The sequence below is a fragment of the Microplitis mediator genome, chromosome 10 (genome assembly GCF_029852145.1).
Source record: "Microplitis mediator isolate UGA2020A chromosome 10, iyMicMedi2.1, whole genome shotgun sequence".
NCBI classification, from domain to species: domain Eukaryota; kingdom Metazoa; phylum Arthropoda; class Insecta; order Hymenoptera; family Braconidae; genus Microplitis; species Microplitis mediator.
Window position 1 is genome coordinate 7,362,142 of NC_079978.1, and position 21,972 is coordinate 7,384,113.

The following is a 21,972-nucleotide window of genomic DNA, read 5'->3' on the forward strand; positions in this document are numbered from 1 at the left end:
GTTTATATTTTAATAATAAACTATAAAATATAAAACTTGAGATGCGTCCAAATTTACATGATTTAATGTGAATATAAATTAAATTTTAAAGTTTATAATTTCAATGAATTATAAATTATTGCAATGAGCAATATTTTAATTAGTCTAATTATAATACAAATGTTTTTTAATGGTAATAATTATATCACTAAATGAATGTATGAAACACCTACTAAATTCAAATTTCTCTCTTTTTTTTTTCGTTTCAAGCCTGAGATTTTTTTGATATTGTTGTTACTATTACTAAGTACTAATTTTATAGCTACTTGTTATTTTTTTCTTGAATTTTGAATTTATATAATGCATATCATTAATATAAATTGCGGTATATTACAGAAATATATTTTACTTATAACTATTTATATTAAATGAAAGTAAATTTTTCATTAATAGTAAAGGGTATTTTCTTAAGTTACCAGGGATGTCAATACAAATTTTATAATTTAAATAGATACTCTAATTGTTGGTTTTTTCTTTCATTTTATTAAAAAAAAAAATAATTATTATTTAATTTGTATATCAGGAAAAGTAAAAAAAAAAAAAAAAAAAAAAAAAGAAAAGAATTCATTTCAATTTTTCTCTTTTAAAAAATTATTGATGATTAAAAAAAAAACTTGTAATTTTAACTTCAAAAATTATTATAATTATTTCCGCCACCAAGTTGACTGTTGTAACCACGATTGTTGGGTGAATAACCAGGTCTAAAATTATTACCTAAACCTACAACAGGAAAAATAACAATCGTAATTTTCATTAAAGATTCAATTATTATTAAAAATTATAGTAATTAATTCAAGTAATACCTCCGCAAAAATTGCCGATTCCGCTTAGCGACATCCCGCCACTTGATCCACCACTAGTTGAATTCAAAAATAATTCGATATATCTATGTGACATATGACTCTTGTCCTATACAAATAAAATTATGTTAGTTTCAATTGAATAGAGTAATAGAATGTTGCAAAAAATATTATTTACTTTTCCCATAGCTTTAACAGCTTCTTCATGAGTCGCAAACTCGACATCTGCTTCGCCTGAAGCACGTCCATTATTTTCTAAGATAATTCGAATGTTCACAGGAACAATCGGTCGGAAAAACTGTAAGAAAAAACATGTAAAAAATAAATATTTTATCAAATATTAAAATTATAAATGAAAAAATGAAACTATAAATAAATCTTACGTCTGCGATATCTTGCTCTGTAGCTCTAAAAGGCAAACCCCGCATATGGATGCAATGCATACCAGTATTTCCACTCCAGTTATCATTATTGCCACGATAATTTCCACCCTTCATATCCATATTATTTCTCATACCCATACCAGCACCACCACCGCCACCGCCACCACCACCTCCACCGCCGCCGCCACCACCGCGTGATCCAAAGTTGTTTGAATTACCCCAAGGTCCATTGTCAAAGTCTAAAAATAAAATTTGTATATAAAAACATGTAATGGAAGTTCACAAAGACTTTATTGAAATTTATGAATACTAAATTTTACCTCTGTTCCGAGCGTTTCTGTTATTATTAAAGCGGTTCATTCCGCCAAATCGATCTCGCTGGTCGTAAGGTGCAGGTCGTTGATTGAATCCACCCATCGAACCTCGCATTTTAGGTCCGAAACTTGCTCGTAACTCAGATAAACTGCTTCGGAATATTTCAATGTACCTGTTAAAATTTAATTCTCATAAATTAATGTACATATGAGCTTGCTAAAAAATAATATTAGACATTGCGTACAATCTTGGAATATATAATAACAAATTTTATTAATATTAATTATAGATAATTAAATTTATTATTTATCAAATAATATTTTTTATGTTATTTTAATTTAAATCATCAATTAAACATTTTACTGACAATTTTATTATATAACAATTTAAAATTCTACATACAGCAAATCTATTAATAAGAAAAAATATAACAAGTGCACATTCAACATAATACAATATTTTTAATTTTCCTTTTCAATAATTGGCTTAATATTGCTGATAACTTAAATGCATATTTAATATATATATTGCATATGTTGAACATGCAATTGCGACATTAAAAATAATAAATCAAAATGCTGATGGTTACTACCTCAGTAGTGCCCACCCATCCATGAAGATAAGTAAAGTCTTTGGATAATTTATAACCCACCTCCCATAGGATTTGATGACGATGTAAGGGGGTACCACCCGCCCGGCACCCACCCAGAGGTTTCAGTCGGGCCAACAGTACTTTTGCTTACATTTTATTATTTCTTTTCATTTTTCATATATTTTTTTCCGTCATCTCAGACACAAGACTTTATTTTCGATCGATATTTATATAAATAGATTATCTTATAATAAAAAAAAAAAAGTAATTGGAGGAGGGTTCTTCTTAATATATATAATTAACTATAATTGATAATGATAATAATAAATATTATAAATAAAGGGTTTGTAGAACCGACGATTTTATGAAATAAATAAGTATGCCTACCTGTACCATATACAAATACATAAAATGAATAAAAATACTTATTATATTGATAAATCATAAATGAATACCCAAACCCATTCTAGCATCAGTGCCCCACCTGTGTCCTATCTTTTCCTTGTGTTTCTGTAGAGCCCTTTCCGCGACATCTTTGTTAACAAATTGAACGTAAGCCTCCCCAGTACTGCGGCCCGTGTAGCTGTCTGTTGGTAGCAAAATTCCGTTCGGCAATATCTCCAACCCTGACCCACACATAATCAAACAACCATATTGTAGCGAATTAACCCATCATTATATATTGATTGTAATGTCAATTAATGGAAACCCAATATTTATCTTTAAATCATTATTTAATATTTTTTTTCTATGATGAGGGTTCCTTCAATATCACAAATCTTTTCTCTCTTTTTTTACTCATGCTGTCCTCTTGATATCAGTACGTAAGATTAAAAATATAAAAATAAAACAAGTAAAATAATAATAATAATAATAATACAATTATAGACAACACAAAGAAACAGCATTTAAAACCAGCGTATTGATACTGTAATTGTTTTTAGCTTCTAAATTTAGGCATTAGTCAATTGTCAAAAGCAATCATGCTGTTTACAATAGACACTAACAACAATTAGAAAAATTTATCATTTAATTTCTCAATTACTTTAACGAGAAATATATTTTTATTATTAAAATAACAAAATAGATTTAAAAAAATTATCTGTACAAGTATAGTGAATTTGAAATTTTAATTTTTAAAATAGTAATGATTTTTCAAACAGGTAAATTTTTTAATGGGTTTAAAAAACAGTATATAAATAAAGTAATTAAAAAAATATTGTTAGTCTTCTTCATACCTGAGAAAAATTGAGCGATTTCTTCTTTTGAACAACCAAAAGGCAATCCTCGCAATCTTACACAGCCATCGTCCATGGCATTTTCAAGATTCAAACCACTTCTTTTGACAACCCACTCCATTTCACTTCGTCTAGCTTTGAATACTAAAACAACCAATCAACAAAATAAATAAATGAATCCATGAAACAGAAAGTAGCAGATATTGAAAAAATTAAGTTCTTTTAAATAAATAAATAAATAAATAAAATGCTTATAGAAAAAACTTTTAAAAATTGCACATAAAAATTTTTTGTTGCATATTTGAAAAAATTTATGTTTAAATATTAATTAATGGTTAAATATTTAGTGTCAATTATTTGACAGCATCAAGTGTAAATTTAACTAAAGTTGAATGTGTTATCTGATCTCAACAAGTTTTAAATCTGTATTATTGTTTAACACAAGTATAATGTGTTAAATTAATACAAAAAATTATGAGTGTAAATGTAGCAGACATAAGACAATTTTTAAATTACATTTAAAAAAATTAAACAATTAAGTTGATAAATTAAAAAAAAATGTATGTACCGATTTTAGAATTTTCTAAAAGTCCATTTTTTAATTTTTTGTTAAAAAAATTTTATTTTATTATTTAAAAATTTTTCAAATTAACAGATGTCTGCCTACTTTATTTTCATAAAAAATATGATAGGGAATTTAGCCAACGTCTAATAATTTTCGGATTTTTTTCCAAATAAATTATAAAAACAAAATATTTTAAAAAATTGCACGTATAGCCTTTTAAAATTTCTACACGCGCATATTTTTAGTTTTTGTTTTTTTGTTATTGATTTGTTGTAAGAGTAGCCCGAAAATTATTAACTGTCTGCTAACTTCAGGATCATTAAGAAATTGAATATACCGTTTAGAACATGTGATTTGTGTTAAATTTAACACAAATTTTTAAACTGTGCAAGTAACTTGCTTATAAAAATTAAAAAACTGTCTGATGTTTGCTACTTTCAGTATCGAAAAAATGCTCATAAAAATTTTTCTAATTGTCAATTTAAAGAACCTTCAATATAACGATGGCCCATATGATCACGATCACGTTTGCAAGCCTTCTCAATATCCTCTTCACTCTCCATTTCAATGTAAGCTTCACCACTAGGACGTCCTTCTCGTGACATAGTCATATGTATACCAGCTTTTCCATGACAGATACGACAGTCGCTGAAGAATTTAAGGATTTCATCGACGGTTGTCGACCAAGGTAAACCACGTAATTTGACTACGTAACCCTCCTCCTCATGATCTCCATTGCCATCCGACATTTTTTTAAATTATATATCCTACCCTGTTAAATATATAATGAATATTAATACTATTATGATTATATAAATTTAAAAAATTATATTTAAATTCTCAATAAATATATACATGATAATAAATAATATTGATATAAGAAAGGAGTTGATGCTAAATAAATAATAAAATATTGAATCGCCGCATCACTGAGACGCTAACCCACAAACAATTAAATAAATTTTAAAAAATGAGTAATGAAATTCGATAATAATAAAAAAAATAAATAAATATTAAAATTAAAAAAATTAATACTGCTTACCCTCTTTATACAAAGCAACACAAAAAATATGAGATAGTTAATATATATATTTATTATTAAATAACACCGATAAATGACTACCACTGAACACTTTCGTTACTGCTTACAGCTAATCTACAAAATGGCAGCTGATACTCTGATGATATTCGTGTAAAAACGGAAATATATAACGTGAGTATATGTATAGGTATAGTTTGCTCACTTCTTAACTCTTTTTGACTTCAAGCCGGATATGATGAGATGAAACATTTTTAAAAATAAATGGCGGGCGTTTGCGCGCGAAACTCCACTCTAGTATCGATTATTGAAACAAAACATACATACGTGATTCATAAATAGTCGTCACTTGTTATTATTATTTTATATTACATTATTATAAATTTTCATGTATTAAACTGTATAAATAATTACAGTAGTGTTAATTGTTATAATTAATTTAAAGTGAAATCGCGAAGTCAAGGAATTAAATGTCGTTTATTAATTCAATTTAACTTGGTGTTCCCTGATATTTTATTACGTTTCGGTATGCAGTGAGTGCATATTGCATACAGCGCAATTACATTCTTATATGTATTAAAATTTTAACTGGTTCACATGGTTATGTGGAATATAAAAACACTTAATTATTTATTTATGACAAAAAAATATAGATAATTATAAATAATGTGTCGGTTAATAATAATTATATTATTAGTTAGCGAATGTAACATTGGGATTTGTAAAGAGGTAATCTTGATATATACATATGAATATATGCTGAGGTGTTTTACTGAGAACTGTGTTATCGAATATTTTTATGGCTTTTTTTTTTATTTTTATTATGCAGCAGTATCGATACTTGTAGATATGAATCATAAATATATTTTTAAAATTTATTTTGTATTAATGAGTGTGGATGTAGCAGACATCAGGCAAATTTAAAATTATAAATATATAGAGCAGTTAATTTAAAAAATAATATTTATAAAAAATGCATTTATTAATTTTAAAATTTTTTGAACGCGCATTTTTAAAAAATTTTATTTTATTAATTATTTACTCTATTTGTTAATAATTTCAAATTTGTCTGATGTCTGCTACACATTCACACTCATTAGAATTATCATTGTTATATATTTTTTTTTAGCATATGAGTGTTATTTATCGACGTCTCTAATTGATTATTTTTATTATTTATCATAGGCAATGCGCAGCTATTGTGAAATAGACTTGGGGGTGCCCTTGTTACAATTTGACTTTAGAAAACTTTCTGATACAAACCGTGATTATATTCTTCATCATGAGAGTACTAACGAAACGATAAAATTCCAATTATGCAAACCATTAATGACGAAGTGTAATGGAGTTGATGTAGCAGGTTGTCTTCTTCGTGGGAAGGAAGAAATAATACTAGGTGAGATTACAAATTTTTAATTTGAAAACGCAATGAAAATTGTAAATTTTCAAAAAAAGGAAGTTATCGGGTTCGGTCAGATTTTTAAAAATCGAGTTTTCGTCAGATTTCGACTTTTTGCGGTACAACAAAGCTATTCTGACTATTTCTGTTAGACGTCCGTGTGTGTGCGTGTGTCTAAACTTTTTTTGCCCGACGATACCTTTGGGACGAATTTACTGATTTGAACATTCTTGGCGGCAATCGGAAAGATTTACCTAGACTTAGAACTGATCAAATTTTGAAGTCGATCGCTCGTGTAGTTTACAAGCTACATAAAAAATAAAAGTAAAAAAAAAAAAAGTTCTCCGAGCTCGAAAATAGCAGGAAATTTGGAAGTTGGCCCACAGGGTCAATCGTTTTTCAGATTTTTTTTGTTTTTTATTTAATTTCGAAGATGTGTACAATCCGTCAATTGGCTGACAAATTAATTTTCAAAATAATGAAAAATTTTATGTTTACGACTTCTTTTTTTTTTAATTTTTAAAAGAAAAAACAGCTTCATTTTATGTAAAGTAAATTAGAACCGATAAAAAATTAATTTCGATTTTTTAATTTTTATTCAAAGTTACTTTTTACTGATTTCGTGGAGATTTAAAATTTTTTTAAAATTTACTTTTCATTTTGGCTGCCAAGTGGTGTTTGTTACTGTATTTTTAAATTGAGGATTTAAATCTTTTAATTGGTTTTAATAAACCGAATCGATAGATAATAAAAAAAAAAGAGTTTATAATTAATAAAACAAATTATTTATTTGCAGGACGAGTACCTGATGTTAAACATGAAGACGGAAGAATCTCTTTTAATTATATAGGAGAAGCCTGCGGTGATAAAGTTTATTATACTTTCAATGTGGTAATGATATGTGATTTTCAAGCTGAAAATTCATATCCTCAACTTTTTCCTTATGTAAGTAAAATCCCTCATGATTTTGAATATACTGCCATGCTAAGCACAAAAGCGGTAACTTCTATAGAATACCATAGCAAGTTACCGCTTCTGTGCTTATCACGGCAGTATATTGTAGAAACACAGTAAATATATACATAAATACTATGTTTACGCGGTTTTTAAAGTGCGCACGTATGCGCATATTGATTCGGGGTAAATACAACACAAATAACACTTTTACTTGGAATTTATCTGGTATCGCTTTATACAAATATGTATTTTTATTACTAATATATATTTTTACCTCGATAAGCTGTATGACTTAAATCCTTTCAAATCTTAAAATAAATAAATTTCGTAAATTATTTTAACACAAAAAAAAATAAATTTTTAACTTTAGGGTCAGAAGCACTGCAACTTTTACGCTGAATGGAAAACGAAAGCAGCCTGTGGTTACAATTTTGAAACTTCTATGCATTCAGTTGAATGCAAAGTTACTGATACCAATACAAAGAATTCTTATGATCTAGGCAGCTTAAAAAAAACATCAGACAATTATATTATTCCTATAAATGAAAAATCTTCAATAATTTTAAATATCTGCCATCCAGTAGTTTTTGGAAATGGAGTTGTTTGTCCATTAAACTCGGCAGTATGTTTGAGAAATAGTACAAATTCAATAACGTACGTTTTTAAATTTATTTATAATTATAATTATAAATTTTTATTTCGTGCCTACAATTATATTATTTTAGTTATACAAGTATTGGAGATGTAGCATCACCAGAAATTGTAAATGGTAGTCTTACCATGACGTACCGTACTGGTGCGCTGTGTTCACAATCGACACACAGTGAAACAACAATTTCTTTTGTTTGTGATTTCAAAGCTTACGTAAATTATTCAGCTATTATTATTATTATTATTATTATTAATATATTTAAATTTACGTTCTAAAATTTATTTTCTACAGGAAACTCAACCAGCACTTGGACAATTGACAGATGATTGTCATTATAATATTATATGGAAAACAATTGCTGCCTGTGACAATAAAAAAGTTGAAGAGTACAAACGAAAGACATCGGCCTCGTGTAAATCTATAAATCCAATCACTAATTACGAGTACTGCTTCAATTATATTTGTTATTAAAATTTTTATTTTTTTTTTAATTAAAAACTTTATATATATTTTTTAATATACAGGTATAATTTAGATTCATTGAAAGGTGAAGATTACATTGTTAAATCTGATAGTGATGAATATAAATTTAGTGTTTGTGGTCCTTTGCTGACAAATTTTTGTAAACAAGGAAATGATGACTCTGCAGGTAAATTTAACAATGAGATTGTAATTTTTTTTTCTCCTTGTGTTTATAAAAATAAAATTACTTTTTAGGCGTTTGCTCAGCGCATAATCGTATAGTTGGAGGAAAAGCAAATTCAAAATTAATTTCTGCACCTGGAGGCCTATATTTAAATTATACGGACGGTTCTTCATGTCAAGGAAACAGAAGTCGTTTCACTATAATTGCATTTCGGTGTTCACCAGAAGGATCTGACAGTATGCCTGTGATAGTGGAAGAAAAAATTTGTCATTTAAAAATTCAGTGGAATACATCATTGGCTTGTGAAAAAAAGGTATGACAATTAATTATTATTACATTATTTTATTATCGTCCATAAAACTAAAAAAAAATATTTTTAAACTAAAAACATATGGCAGAACAATAACTTAATATCAGGAGATAATTATAAAATTATCATTAATGGTATATTAAAAAAAAAATACAATTACAATCGTATAAAAAATCGATAACTCTTAAAACGAATTCATAAAATAAATATGAAAAATGTTATTTATTTTACATATGACATCAATGACATGAAATTTTATTATATATTAATGAGCTTAAAATAATTATTAACTAAGTTGTCTAAGCGAAAATGATTACAGCTAAAGTTTAAATGGTAGAAAAAATTAATATTTACAGATTAAAATTTAAAAAGTTTTTTTTTTGAATTTAAAAAATGAAGATGTTTATAACTAGTCATCAGAACTTGATTGGTTTGATTTTGAATCTTCTTGACTAGACTTAATCTATAAATGTAATTTATTATTTTATCTTAATATCTAAACATCTGTAATAGTTTTGTCTAAACTCTGAGGCGGTGATTCTTTTATCAACTCATTTTTATCACTAATTACTTGAATAGTTGGTTGATGAGTTTCAAATACAGTCTTATTTTTTTTAATAATATCTTTGGAATGAGGAAGAGCGTATCTCAATTTGTCCCAGAACCATGGATCTCCCCACTGGACATAAGTATTCATATTGAGATAAGCTTTTAATTCAGGATCAGTGATATCAGATGGCTGGATATCGCCATAAAGAATAACGATAACTCTAGCTCGGCCATCACTGAGTGCTTGATTATGCGCTGCACGGAACTCCATTTTACCCCATACACTTTCTAAGAAATTAGGTGAGAGAACAACAATTGTTCGCCGTGATTCATCAACCGATCGCGCAATTTGTTGAGGAATCCATTCACCTGCCAGCCAGTCTCGATAATGTACGCAGAGTTTGAATGCTTTTGGTCCCTGTTCAAGTTTTTGAACTAATTCATTTACAATAAAGTCTTCATCTTTATGTGAAAAACTAATAAACGCATCGTAGGTTTTATCTTTGTCCAGTTCAGCTTCAGTAACAACCCAGAGACACCACTGATGGGCGTAAAGCCACACTTTTATCTCATGTTGATAACGATAGTACCATGCTGACAATCCACCAATGAGAATTCCCAAAACAGCAATCCCAACACAAATACCAACTATCCAATACAAATCAAATGGACAAAATTCATCTACGGTCATTGAAAATATCGGTGTTTCGGTTCCACTACAAACGACTTGTTGCAATTCGGGAAGCTTTACTCGTTTTTCTTGAATGAAATAAAAGAAATCACGATTTTCACAATTACATTCCCATTCGTTGTCTTGCAATTTAAGTTTCCTAAGTTTCGTTGAATTTTTTAGCGTTTCCCAAACTTTACCGTCTAACCGAGACAGATTGTTATCTTCTAAATATAATTCCTCTATAGTATCTGATAAATTATCAGCTGCAATGCTGCTAATATTGTTGTCGTTGAGATATAAAATTGTTATGTTGCTGTATCCTGGTTTTTTTAGTGAAGGGAATTCTCGTAAACGGTTGCCGGCTAAATTCATTTCAACATGATGAGCTGGATTGTAAAAAATTTCCGGTGCTTCTGTTAGTTTTCGGTACGAACAATCGACCACGAAAGCTTTATTCGATGGTCTGAATCGACAATCACACATACTCGGACAAGATTTATTGTTGCTCATTTGAGAATCATAAAATTTACAACTCAACGATTTTGACGGTAAATCTTTAATTAAATAATCTTTTAATTCCGCTGGCTCGTTGCATTTTAAATTTTTAGCCTTCAATTCAAATTTATTTAGCGCATTAGGCATCTGTCCTTCTAAATATTGAAGGAAATCGTAAATTTTACAATCGCAATTTATCGGATTGTTTTCTATCTCTATTATTACTTCACGAGGATAAAGTTCCGGAATAGATTCAAATATATTTTTATACATGAAAATATTTTTGATCTTGTTATACGTTAAATCTACATGAGCTTTTTTATACGTAAATCCAAGTTGTGTTGCCTGAAATTATAACGTTAAAAATTATTAATTTAAATGAATTATTAATTACAGCTCTAGTTATTAATTTTGTAAAATATAAAATTAAACTTACATGTAAAACAGATATCTCATTGTGAGATAGATTCAATTTTTTGAGATGGGGCGCCATTATCCAGTCATTAAATATACCTTCGATCTTATTATGGTCTAAATACAATTCTTCTAGAGTTTGTATGCAATGATGGAATGGTGACTCAACGCCAAACATGTCAACAAATTTTACAGTTGATAAACTTAATTTATTGTTAGAAAATTGTGCAACACGAAGACTTGTCAAACTATGAAATGCTTTGAAGTGAATATCTATCATATTATTGTGCGCTAAATTCAAAGTTTCGAGCGATGATAAGCCATTCAAGAGGTTCCTAATAACAAAAAAATAAAAATAATTTATTATTACATTTTGATTCAAATATTAAGAATATTAATGGGACATCCCCATCAAAAAAATCCATATGGGAATCCAGCCTAGATTCCTATATGGGTTCCCGGGTGGCGTTTTCGGATAGATTCTCATATGGTTTCCTATAGGAATATTAATCTGTTCTTTTATTTATACACCGTGTCAATAGACAATAGAAATAAAAATCCGGATACCCTGAACTCGATAGAAATTATTTAAATAGAAACCCAGATTCCTATATGAATTTCCCACAAAGAAATCCATACATCCAAGTTCCCATATGGGGATCCAGATACACAGGATTTCCATACAGGAATCCAGGTACCCATGGTTTCCTACATGAGTTCTTATATAAATCTATACACTCTTATATTAATTCCTATAGATTTTAACATGAATCCATAATTTTCTATACGAATTCCTATGGGTTCCCATGCAATCCCAAAAGGATTTTTTTGATAGAGATGATTTATAAATTTATTTAATTCTACTTACTCAGAAAGGAATGTTATATAATTTGTAGATAAATCCAACGACTTAAGGTGTGACAATGATGAAAAAACATCATCAGATAGATTCTGAAGTTTATTGTAGCTTATATCTAGAGATATTAAATTTTGAGAATCTCTAAAAAAATTTTTTGGTATTGTGGAAATATAATTTTTTCTTAAATCAAAAGTTATTAGATTTTTTGATCCCCAGATCAAATCTTCAGGTAAATTATTCAATCCAATTGATCGTATATTTATTTTTTGTAAGCTGGTTAGATTACCGAAAAATCCACTTGGCAAAGTTGTGATATTTCTTCTGTTTTCAAACATTGATATGTTGACAAGCATATCGTTGTAACTAAACATATCCGCCGGTAATGAATCAGCGGTAAAATTATTGTGCGATAAATTAATCGTTTTAAGTTTAGATAATCTCGAAAAAGTACCCGGTGGTATTGCAGTTAATTTGTTGTTATGTAAATTAATTGATTCAAGCGATTGAATTTCATCAAATGAATGTGGTTCGATTTTAGAAATTTCATTGCTCCATAAATTCAAAAAACTAAGATGATCAAGATTGGAAAATGTTGATCGTTTAATAACTTTTAAATTATTATAACTGAGTTCAATAACTTTAAGACTTGGAACATTTAGAAAGTTCGGAGGTAACTCATTTATAGCATTGTCACGAAAATCCATAACTGCAAGATTAGGAAGATCTTTGAAAGGATCAGTAGTTAAATTTGATAATTCATTATCTTCTAGTGTAAGACGGTTGAGTTTTTTAAAACCTTTCAAGCTCTCTCGAGTCAATACTGATGTTAAGTTTTTACATCTTCTGAAGTACAATTCTTCAACAGTATCATTAAAGACATTTTCCACAATTGTTCCAAGATTAACTTGATCAGAAAACGTACATTTTTTAAAAGTAACCGACTTCACGGAGTTAACTTTTTTTACTGCACCAAGATCAAAATAAGTCCAATTTTGTGGACCCTGACATATAATATACAGGTGTTTGTTTGGCCGATAATTTACACTAAACTTCGACATTTCTTCTATCCCACAATTTATTTCATAATCTCCAGACGGAGCAGTTTCACATCCTCGACAGAAGTTGCCTTCAGGACATTCCGGGGCAGCCCAGGATAATGCAATGGCACTTAACACCATACACCAATTAATCCAATTCATTTTTGAAATTCTGAAAATAATATTACATATATTAGTTAAATTTAAATAAAAATAAAGACGTTTTAATATGGAAATACAATAAAAAATAATCGCATCTTGTATGCATAAATTTTATCCCGGATATAATTCTAAAGATTTTAATGAAATACGCAAAATTATCATATCTAAAGACACAAAAACAATATAGCCGGGTTTTGACTTTGAGAAAGTTCATTCTGACTGGATATTTAGAAAAAAATTTACATTTATTATTATAATTTTTAACCCACGTGTCGGATCCGGTCTTAGAGGCTCTGAAAATATTAAGGATGGAAAATACACAAGATATTTTAAGTACACAAAAAAATATGTTGGGACTTAAGTATGATTGTTATCTTAACTAAATTCCTACTCCTAAAATATAACAATCCAAAAGGATGTTATTCTAGAAAACCCTCAAAGTATGCGGGTCTAATTTATTCAAACCGAAAAATTTACTAAATAGGTTTTATGCATTGGGTTCAAAGTTTATAAATCCATGACAATTTTCTTTGTTTATCACATCCTGTATTTGGCGTTAAGTTGATTAAGATCCGGATACAGACTTCTTTTATATTTAACAACACCACAATAACTATATCTCGTTTCCGTTCGCGATCTAAATGAAAAAAAAACGTGAACAAGAAATGATATTTTTACTAATATAAAATAAGATTTCTTTTGCATAAGGAACAAGTTTGCGTCTGTCTTGTAATATATCTGCATGTTAAGTGATTATTTAGTAATAAATAGTCAGGTATAGCGGGTAATTTGCAGCAGGTATAAACGAGTAATTGAGAAAATCCAACTACGCTGCCCCTCTTGGGATTCCCTGAAGGCGTACCATTGTCAACTCGGTACGTCTGTTACCGGTATATAAAATTGGGGCCTTACACAAATATTATTTATTGTCTGTATTGTTTAAAATTTAAATTCTTAACAGCAACGTATGAAAAGATGCCTAAAAATTTAAATTTTAGCCAAGACTTACAACATTTAATTTGTAAATTTAGCCTTACGCACTAAATACTGTAGAATTTAACTGTAAACCTTTAAATTTTCAATGAATACCACGTACATAAAAGAATATGCATATGTATTATCCACGTAAACTATGTGTTCATTTTTCCACACGTAAAATACATTTACAACTCAAGTCAAGGACGTCGATCTCACCAGACTGCCTCTCTTTTAATGATATAGTCAGTCGGTATATAAACTATAGCCAATGATTGTAAACATCCTCTGATTAACTTATAAAAAATATATTTAATTATTAATTTTTAATTTTATTAAAATTTTCAACTTGTAATAATTTAAAAAAATCTATTTTTTATTTATTTATTACTACAACAACACAATCACGGAATTTATTTTCATTCAAAAATCGATAAATGATAAATCTATAAAATTAACTGATTACTATCAGATTGTTATTAAAAAAACATAATCTTTCAAAGATATAATAGAAGAAGACTAGATTGATCTACTCTAATTTTATTAATCTCATAATTATTATGAGCATTTATTGACAATGACTTGATATTATTTTATTATTTTATTTACAGTATAATTGACATATTTTTATTATATAACAATTCATAATTGTAATAAATTAACTATTTAATTATTATTGTTTATTTTTACTGATCACGATTCTTAGAAAATTACACTGGAAAATTAATAAATATTACGAGATTCACGTATTATTTTTCACAGCTTCGCCGGGTTATCAATTAGCCGAGTAAATGACGACGAGATAGACAATTTGGATGGCTCATCCAAGAGATAAAAAAAGTATATATATTTATGTTTATTCTTTTATTTTTTTGACGTCACGTGTTCTGATAATTTAAATTTTGGACAGTACATGCGCATATTCTTGACATTAATTTAATACACATTATACTTAATAGTGAAGTTAAGTTTCATTTAATCGTCAATAAATATCAGTTTTATAATCTATATTGGGTGTCATTGATTCTGAAGTTAGCCGACGTCTAATAATTTTTTTATTATTTTCAAAACGATAAATTAGAAAAAAAAATATTTAAAAAAATTGCACTTGTAGTTTTTCAAATTTTCTACATGTGCACATTGTTAGCTTTTTTTTTTTTGTAATTGATCTGTTGAAAACAAAATTCAAAAATTGTTAATTGTCTGCTAACTATGTACCTGAAGATCGGAACGTTTTTCACGCGATGAAAAAAAAAATTTGAAAGTAAAAAATCTACTGGATAACTAAATTTCCGAAGTATTTCGCATATAGATGCTGATATGTCAGCCGAAAGTTTTAGGCCACCTTCAATCTCAAGAACTAGCCCTTAAGCAGTAAAATTACATAAATATTTTTCATTTTCGTTGTGCGAAAAACGTTCTGATCTTCAAGTACATTGCTAACTTCAGGATCATAAGTCAAGTTTGTTTTCCAAATTTAATTGTTTACAGTGAAAACAGTTAATTGAGTGTCACCACCTTATCATCAAACATTTGTAGTCATTAAATATTTAATATTACTTGAAAATTATCTAGGTTTCTCTGAACAGTAAACACGAGAGCGTGTATCGACAAAATAAATATATAATTTATTGATAAAAAAAAAAAAATTATTAATATTATTATTTATAAGCAATTAATATAGAATTCACGTTATATGTTTCAATACTTTTGAGATGACGTCATGGTTAGTGATACTGCTGAGAAAAATATATTTCCCGTTTTTAAACACGTTGTAAAAACATACAGTGATTACTTACAAGGCATACTTAGTGGTATTTTTATTGTTTTTTATTTTAGTTGTTTTTTAGACTAAAGAATGTGATAACTGCTAACTAACTTACTGATAATTTTTTAAAAACATCAATTACAAATAGAACAAAGAATATTAGAACATGATAAGGCCATCAATTAATATATCTATCAATTTTTAAAGTAAATTTTTATTATAACAAAATTGTGGGTTAAAAATTTAACTTACTCGTTTGAAAATAATTTTATTTAATTATTTTAATTAAACGCTTGTCCTTTTTTTTCAAAAATCCTCTTTTTAAATGTTTGTTAATTTTTCCTCACTAGTTTCACTCAACACTTAATTCAAATTTGAATTTCAAGTAAAGTCGAGTAAAAAAAACAACAATTATTGTTGTAAAAAAAACAGTAATATGCACCATGCAAAAGAGAAAGTTATTACATATACAGTTTGTAAATATAATAATAAACAATATGAACTGCAATGCACTCCACACAACGTTCTCAGAGGCTCGACGTAAACTGAAATGAAAGTATAAAGTATAATGTTAACAAGTAAACCCAAAGCCTAATGAACTGACTGTAGTGTCGTCACCCCTCCCACGATTTACAGATTTATATTAGTGGAGAGGGAACATCTTCAACCGGCTTGAACTGTACTGTACCATTGTGTTAAATTTTAAAATGTTAACTAATTAATTTTTGTTATTTAAAGCCTTGACTTTAATGGAAAAAATTCCAATGTAATTAATACTTTATGAGGTCAATAACATAAAGAATTAAAAATAATATTGTTTTTCATATAAAAATATATTGTTTTTTAAAATATATCTCTAATTTAAAAACGAGTGGGAATGTTGCAGATATGAGATAATTTATAAATTTCAAATAAATAAATAATAGAATTGAGAAAAATGTGTGTAGTGTTGTTTTCTAAATTCGCATTTTTTAATTTTTATTATACTTAAGTTTTATTTATTTATTCAGAAATTTTTAAAATTGATAATTGTTAGCTAACTCACACTTATATTCAAAAGTTAAAAATTAAATTGTTTCATTACAGAGTAAAATATTGATTTTTTTATAATGTAAAATAAATTATTTAGAAATATTTTTTTTATCAATTATGCGAAAGATTTATAAGCACTATTTTAAGAATTGATTATTTTTAATCCACTAGTACTTTGAAGATCGATTCAATTTTTATTTTTTAATAGATAATTAAATGGTAATCCGGGAATGTTGGATTGTCAAATTCCAAGTGTGTTAACATTCAATAATTTTATTGGATCTTCAATAATTTGGACCCACAAATAATGATGCGTAGTTTTATTAATTATATCTTATTGATTGTTATTCGTACTGATTAATGATAAATTAATGGCCTTGGTGTGTTTTCTCTTGAAAGTGTTTGCAATGTTTATTAAAAAAAAAAAAAAACAATATTTATATTTTGCAATAAATCATTTCAATTCTCTACATACAATTATATACTAATATAATGAGCGATGGAAATCTTTTTATAGACAGCATTACAGGAAGTAAAAGACATGTTCAAATGAAAAAACACGATAGTTGAGGATGTAAAAATACTCTAGTTCTTATGTTATATTTAAGTAAGAGCTCTCCAGAGATTTACGAAAAGTAAACGAAAAAATATATATGGATGTACGCTGTATGTATTTAAGAACGTGGGATTTAAAAAGATTGCTTTAGATAAGATTGTACTTCCTGTCAGGCGTCTTTAAATATCAGTCGATTTTTCCTAAGGATCACTAGAGACCCTTATAATTTGTCTGTTTAAATTTGTCTTCAATATCGTCTGACGCTAGACACGTGCATGTCTGGGCTTATAACCATCAGTTCTATATTACTATAAACCGGTGGCGATTTATCCACATTTCCTCGTCATTATCTGTCAGATTAAGACAAGAAACTTATGACTTACGTGACATTTGAACTTTATATATTTCAAATATCTCATCTTCATTTTTTATTCAATGCAGTTTATATCTGATCAAACATGTGGTATTTTTTGAGTCTTGTAAAGTTTTCTATTACAGGAAAGCGTTACTAATTTTTATAGTTTTCTCAGCTTTTAGTAACACCTGGATTAAATTATGAAGATAGAACCCTTGTAACCTTGAATATATATTGCCGTTTTCGAGTAAATTTTATGAAAATCTGGAATCCAGATGCTGACGAACAAATTTTCTTTTGTCATTTTTTTCTGCAATTTCTTTAAGAGAATTTTAGTTTAAAGTAAATTCTGAGTAATATTTAATTTATTTTATTGTAGAAAATTTTCCTGGAAAATGTTCATATATCTCAGTTATTTTTTAACTATTTAATTATCAAAATTGTTTTCTTTGTCCTTGAATTAAATTAAGATTTTTGTTTAAACATTTTTTGAAAGTTATTATAATTTTATCAAGAAGAGCAAATAATTTTAGTTACGAAATTTTAAAAACTTGTTGACAGCTAAAAATAATTAATGTATATGAAAATTTCTTTATATTAGACAAAGTATATCAAAATTAATATATTTTAAACATGTGTAATAAATATTAAAAAATACATATTACAATAAGGGAAGATGGAGCAAAATGATAACGTAAAGCAAATATTAAAGATAAATTTTAAAAATACTTATACTCGTAAAAAATTTTTTTTTAGGTTTCTTTTTTTGTAGCTGGCATATATGTCTATAAAAAAATTTTTTTTTCGAATATTTTGTAACAGCCTACAGTTGTAAATTTTTTTCACAGCGTCCGCACATACCAGAAAGAATTAAATTTTCAAACGAATTGTTCCGGTCAGTCGTGAGAAAATTTTTTTTCCTCAAACATAAATATTTATGTGTTTAAATTCAAATGCATATATACATTTATGTATTTTGGGGGTATTTTGTAAAATTTAAAAGATTTTTCCTATGCATTTATCTGTAAATTGAAGGCTTTAAACTTAAGTATAAATACTTAGTCTAAAGATGTACATTGATGGTAATGTCTTTTAAATTTGAGGATATGAATGAATTATAATAATTATGGATATTTAAATTGTTATTTTGCTTAATTCTAAAAATAATAATTAAAAAAATTAAAAATTTTAATAATCCGTATCAGAGAATGATAAATAATTGATAGCAAGTAATTGAATTAGCGATTCAATAATAGTAGGCGTAAGTGGTGTAAAGTTTACCAGTGACTTCCTAGCAGTCGTGTGTTTTCAAACATGTGTATCACATCTGGTAGCATGTATGAGTACTCTGATTACTATATATGTACATTGATAATGATAAAAGTAGTAAGATTAATTTGAATACAATTAATCTTCCAGACGTGTTTTGATCATTTTTGAGTCAATATTATTGAGCGATTGGAATAAATTAATTCTAAATATATTTATGTCTATATATATATATGTCTGTTTATTATTGATTTTTCGAGATACAATAGAATAATAATCAAGAATTTAAATAATTAAATTGTTAACTTTATTTTTTATCTTTCAGAGTTCATTATCTAACGAAGGAGAAACACAAATAAGAGAACCTGCTGTTGAACAAAGTATCAATAAAAATGATCAATCTGCATCTTCATTGTCAAAAATTATTACGGCATCCACTGATGATGAACATAGTGATGGGAATTCTTATGGTAAAAAGCATAATTTTTAGCAACTATTTACCTTGATAGCCAGGCTGGCAGAAAGTTAGCAACAACTTACTGCAGTAACTTCCCTGATAGCCAAAGTTGGCAGCAAGTTGGCGACAATCTTCTGCATCAACCTGTCCCCAAGTTGGCCGCAAAAGTTTCAATTTTCATAAGTTGACTTTCTGGAAACGTTGGTAATAACTTGTAGTCAACAGTTACAAAAGCTAAAAGTTGTCGTCAACTTGATCGCAACTAATTAACACCAACTTTCTGACCAGAAAGTCTTGCTACCATGGTACCTGCGATAAACAAACTAGTAATAGTTGACCTTTTAACAACTTTTTTTTTTTTTGTCTTTAGTTACAGCGATAGTAATTGTTTCTGTATTGGTCGGCAGTAGTATTTTTGTAGCAGTATGTTTTTTAAATTCAAAAGTACAAGACTGCGTAAAATCTTGCTACCGCTGCCGATTTTTAAAGAAGTCAGATGTACGCATGCGGTATTCAAAGGTAAGTGTATTTTAGAATGCAGTTCGTCTATGTAATGTGCACACCGATATGATTTTATATGTACAATTTTTTTTATCCCATACTGCTTTTGTAAGGTTTAGATGAAAATCACATTGCATATTATCAATGATAACTCACACGTTTAATGAAAAAAAAACAATTTTATTGATTTTTTGTTGCGCGAAAGGTGAGAATTTTAATTTAATTTTTTTATTTAATCTGTGCACGTTATGATTTTTATATTTAAGATACGTTTCGAAATTTGCTATAAGCAACTGATTCCCCGCGATTTTTTCAAACTTTTTCGCAAATTTAAAATTTATAAATTGTCTCAAGTCTGCGACATTCCGATCATCCAAAGATCTATTTTAGTAGTTTGGCAGACATATTTTTACTAGAGTCTCTAATCTATTATTTTGATACTTTTTTGTATATTTTTATTTACTTTCAAATCTACTAAAATTAAAATTTTTTTAAATTTATTATCATGCGCAGTACTGATACTAGAGTTCTTCGAAACGCATCTCAATTTTTTTTTTATTTTTCGTTATTATTTTTTTGTTATCTAATTTCAGAAACGACTGATTAAATCAACCAATTTGAAGATCTTTTAAGTTTGAATTCATACTTTATGAACAACTTATCCAGTATTATTAGGCGCACTTTTAATTTTTTTTAATATAAAGATTTCTATTATTTTATCAATTAATCCAAATAGTTTTAATGCTTCTCAGTAAACATGACAGCTTATATTATTACTGATATTATTTTCATATGTATTATTACGCACATTCGCAATATTTTTATCATATATTTAACATTGTGTTGATTTTAGTTGTGCTCTGATTATAAATAAATAAGAATTTTTTTAATACACTTTTTCAGCGTAAAATTAATTGTCTTCCTAATAAAATTAAAATTTTAGATAAGTACAAGCTCTGAAGCAGATGCATTACTGGATGGTCCAGATACAATGTGTCAATCAGATAGTGATGATGATTTATTGAGATTATAAATAATTGTGTACATAAAAAAAATTTACAGTAATTTGTATGATATCAAAAATAAATTGTCTTTAATATTTTACTGCAAATTATTTAATTAAAAATTTATTAGACTATTGATATAAAAATCTAAAAAAATAAATAAATAAACATCAAGGAAGTATAGTTACTGATCTATCAATACAAACCATGAACAAATAATGAGGTCTGACTAGATAAAATTACACTGTAGAAAATCGGGAGTGAATTCGGAGTGATTACGGATTTTATTTCAATCAGAATTCACTCTGCCATTTAGAGTTTTAAAAAAAAAACACTTCACATATCGAGGAAATAGGGAGTTTGCTTTTTGAGTGGAGTGGCCTGGATTTTATTTCTATCCGCATTTACTCCGATTCGGAGTTTTAATATTAGAATAAACTCCCCTTCGGAGTAAATTTCACTCCGAGGAGATTAAATAAATAAACAGTCATCCGCTCCGCATTCACTCTGGATTTAATTTGCGCTTACTTCGAAAATTTTTTACAGTATATGTCTGGTTTAATATGGAAAGTAAACTTGATCAGACCAGATCATTTTGTTATGAATTTAACAATATGTGAAAAAAGTTCTATAGGTAGTTTTTTTAGTAGTTTTATTAGATTAGAACCTAATTATATAATTTAAAAATGAACTAAATCTTTAATTGTCGTCATAAAACCTAAAAAAAAAAAATATTTCTTGGCATAAAAAATTTTTACTTGCCCAAAAAAAAATTTTTTGCTTTACGAATTGAAAACAAAAAATTTCTTGTGCTACAAAATTTTTTCTAGTGCCAGTAACTCTTTTTTTTCGGTGCATATTCTATGAAATAAATTTATGAAATTTTAATCTTTAATTTTTTAAATTATTTTCTTGATGATGACGAACATCT

At 27.5% G+C, this 21,972-nt stretch overlaps 3 protein-coding genes across 7 annotated transcripts; 1 reads left to right on the forward strand and 2 right to left on the reverse strand.

Annotated features, from left to right (window-relative positions):
- Positions 1-562: 562 nt before the first annotated feature.
- Positions 563-5,132, reverse strand: LOC130676292 (heterogeneous nuclear ribonucleoprotein H2-like). The gene is made up of 9 exons (XM_057482444.1): positions 4,975-5,132; positions 4,423-4,704; positions 3,368-3,511; positions 2,614-2,755; positions 1,543-1,709; positions 1,223-1,461; positions 1,018-1,137; positions 843-948; positions 563-759 (listed from the first exon to the last, which is right to left on the reverse strand). The coding sequence occupies exons 2-9, from the start codon at positions 4,679-4,681 to the stop codon at positions 668-670; spliced, it is 1,269 nt and encodes a 422-aa protein (XP_057338427.1). The 5' UTR covers positions 4,682-4,704; positions 4,975-5,132; the 3' UTR covers positions 563-667.
- Positions 5,133-5,189: 57 nt separating this feature from the next.
- LOC130676291 (cation-independent mannose-6-phosphate receptor) lies at positions 5,190-21,159 on the forward strand. Of its 5 annotated transcripts, XR_008991407.1 has the most exons (12): positions 5,191-5,700; positions 6,157-6,367; positions 7,167-7,315; positions 7,698-7,981; positions 8,053-8,191; positions 8,271-8,422; positions 8,504-8,628; positions 8,697-8,938; positions 19,405-19,549; positions 19,907-20,055; positions 20,151-20,242; positions 20,631-20,888. XR_008991407.1 is itself a non-coding variant. In XM_057482439.1 (11 exons), the coding sequence occupies exons 1-11, from the start codon at positions 5,638-5,640 to the stop codon at positions 21,068-21,070; spliced, it is 1,749 nt and encodes a 582-aa protein (XP_057338422.1). In that variant the 5' UTR covers positions 5,190-5,637; the 3' UTR covers positions 21,071-21,158. The 5 variants fall into 5 exon arrangements, 4 of the variants coding, with proteins under 4 accessions (XP_057338422.1, XP_057338424.1, XP_057338426.1 ...); XM_057482439.1 differs by lacking the exons at positions 20,151-20,242; positions 20,631-20,888 and adding an exon at positions 20,981-21,158 and having other exon boundaries at positions 5,190-5,700; XM_057482441.1 differs by lacking the exon at positions 20,151-20,242 and having other exon boundaries at positions 5,190-5,700; positions 20,631-20,886.
- LOC130676290 (protein toll-like) lies at positions 8,271-16,425 on the reverse strand. Its single transcript, XM_057482438.1, has 4 exons — positions 16,120-16,425; positions 11,935-13,134; positions 11,089-11,401; positions 8,271-10,997 (listed from the first exon to the last, which is right to left on the reverse strand). The coding sequence occupies exons 2-4, from the start codon at positions 13,122-13,124 to the stop codon at positions 9,432-9,434; spliced, it is 3,069 nt and encodes a 1,022-aa protein (XP_057338421.1). The 5' UTR covers positions 13,125-13,134; positions 16,120-16,425; the 3' UTR covers positions 8,271-9,431.
- Positions 21,160-21,972: the final 813 nt, after the last annotated feature.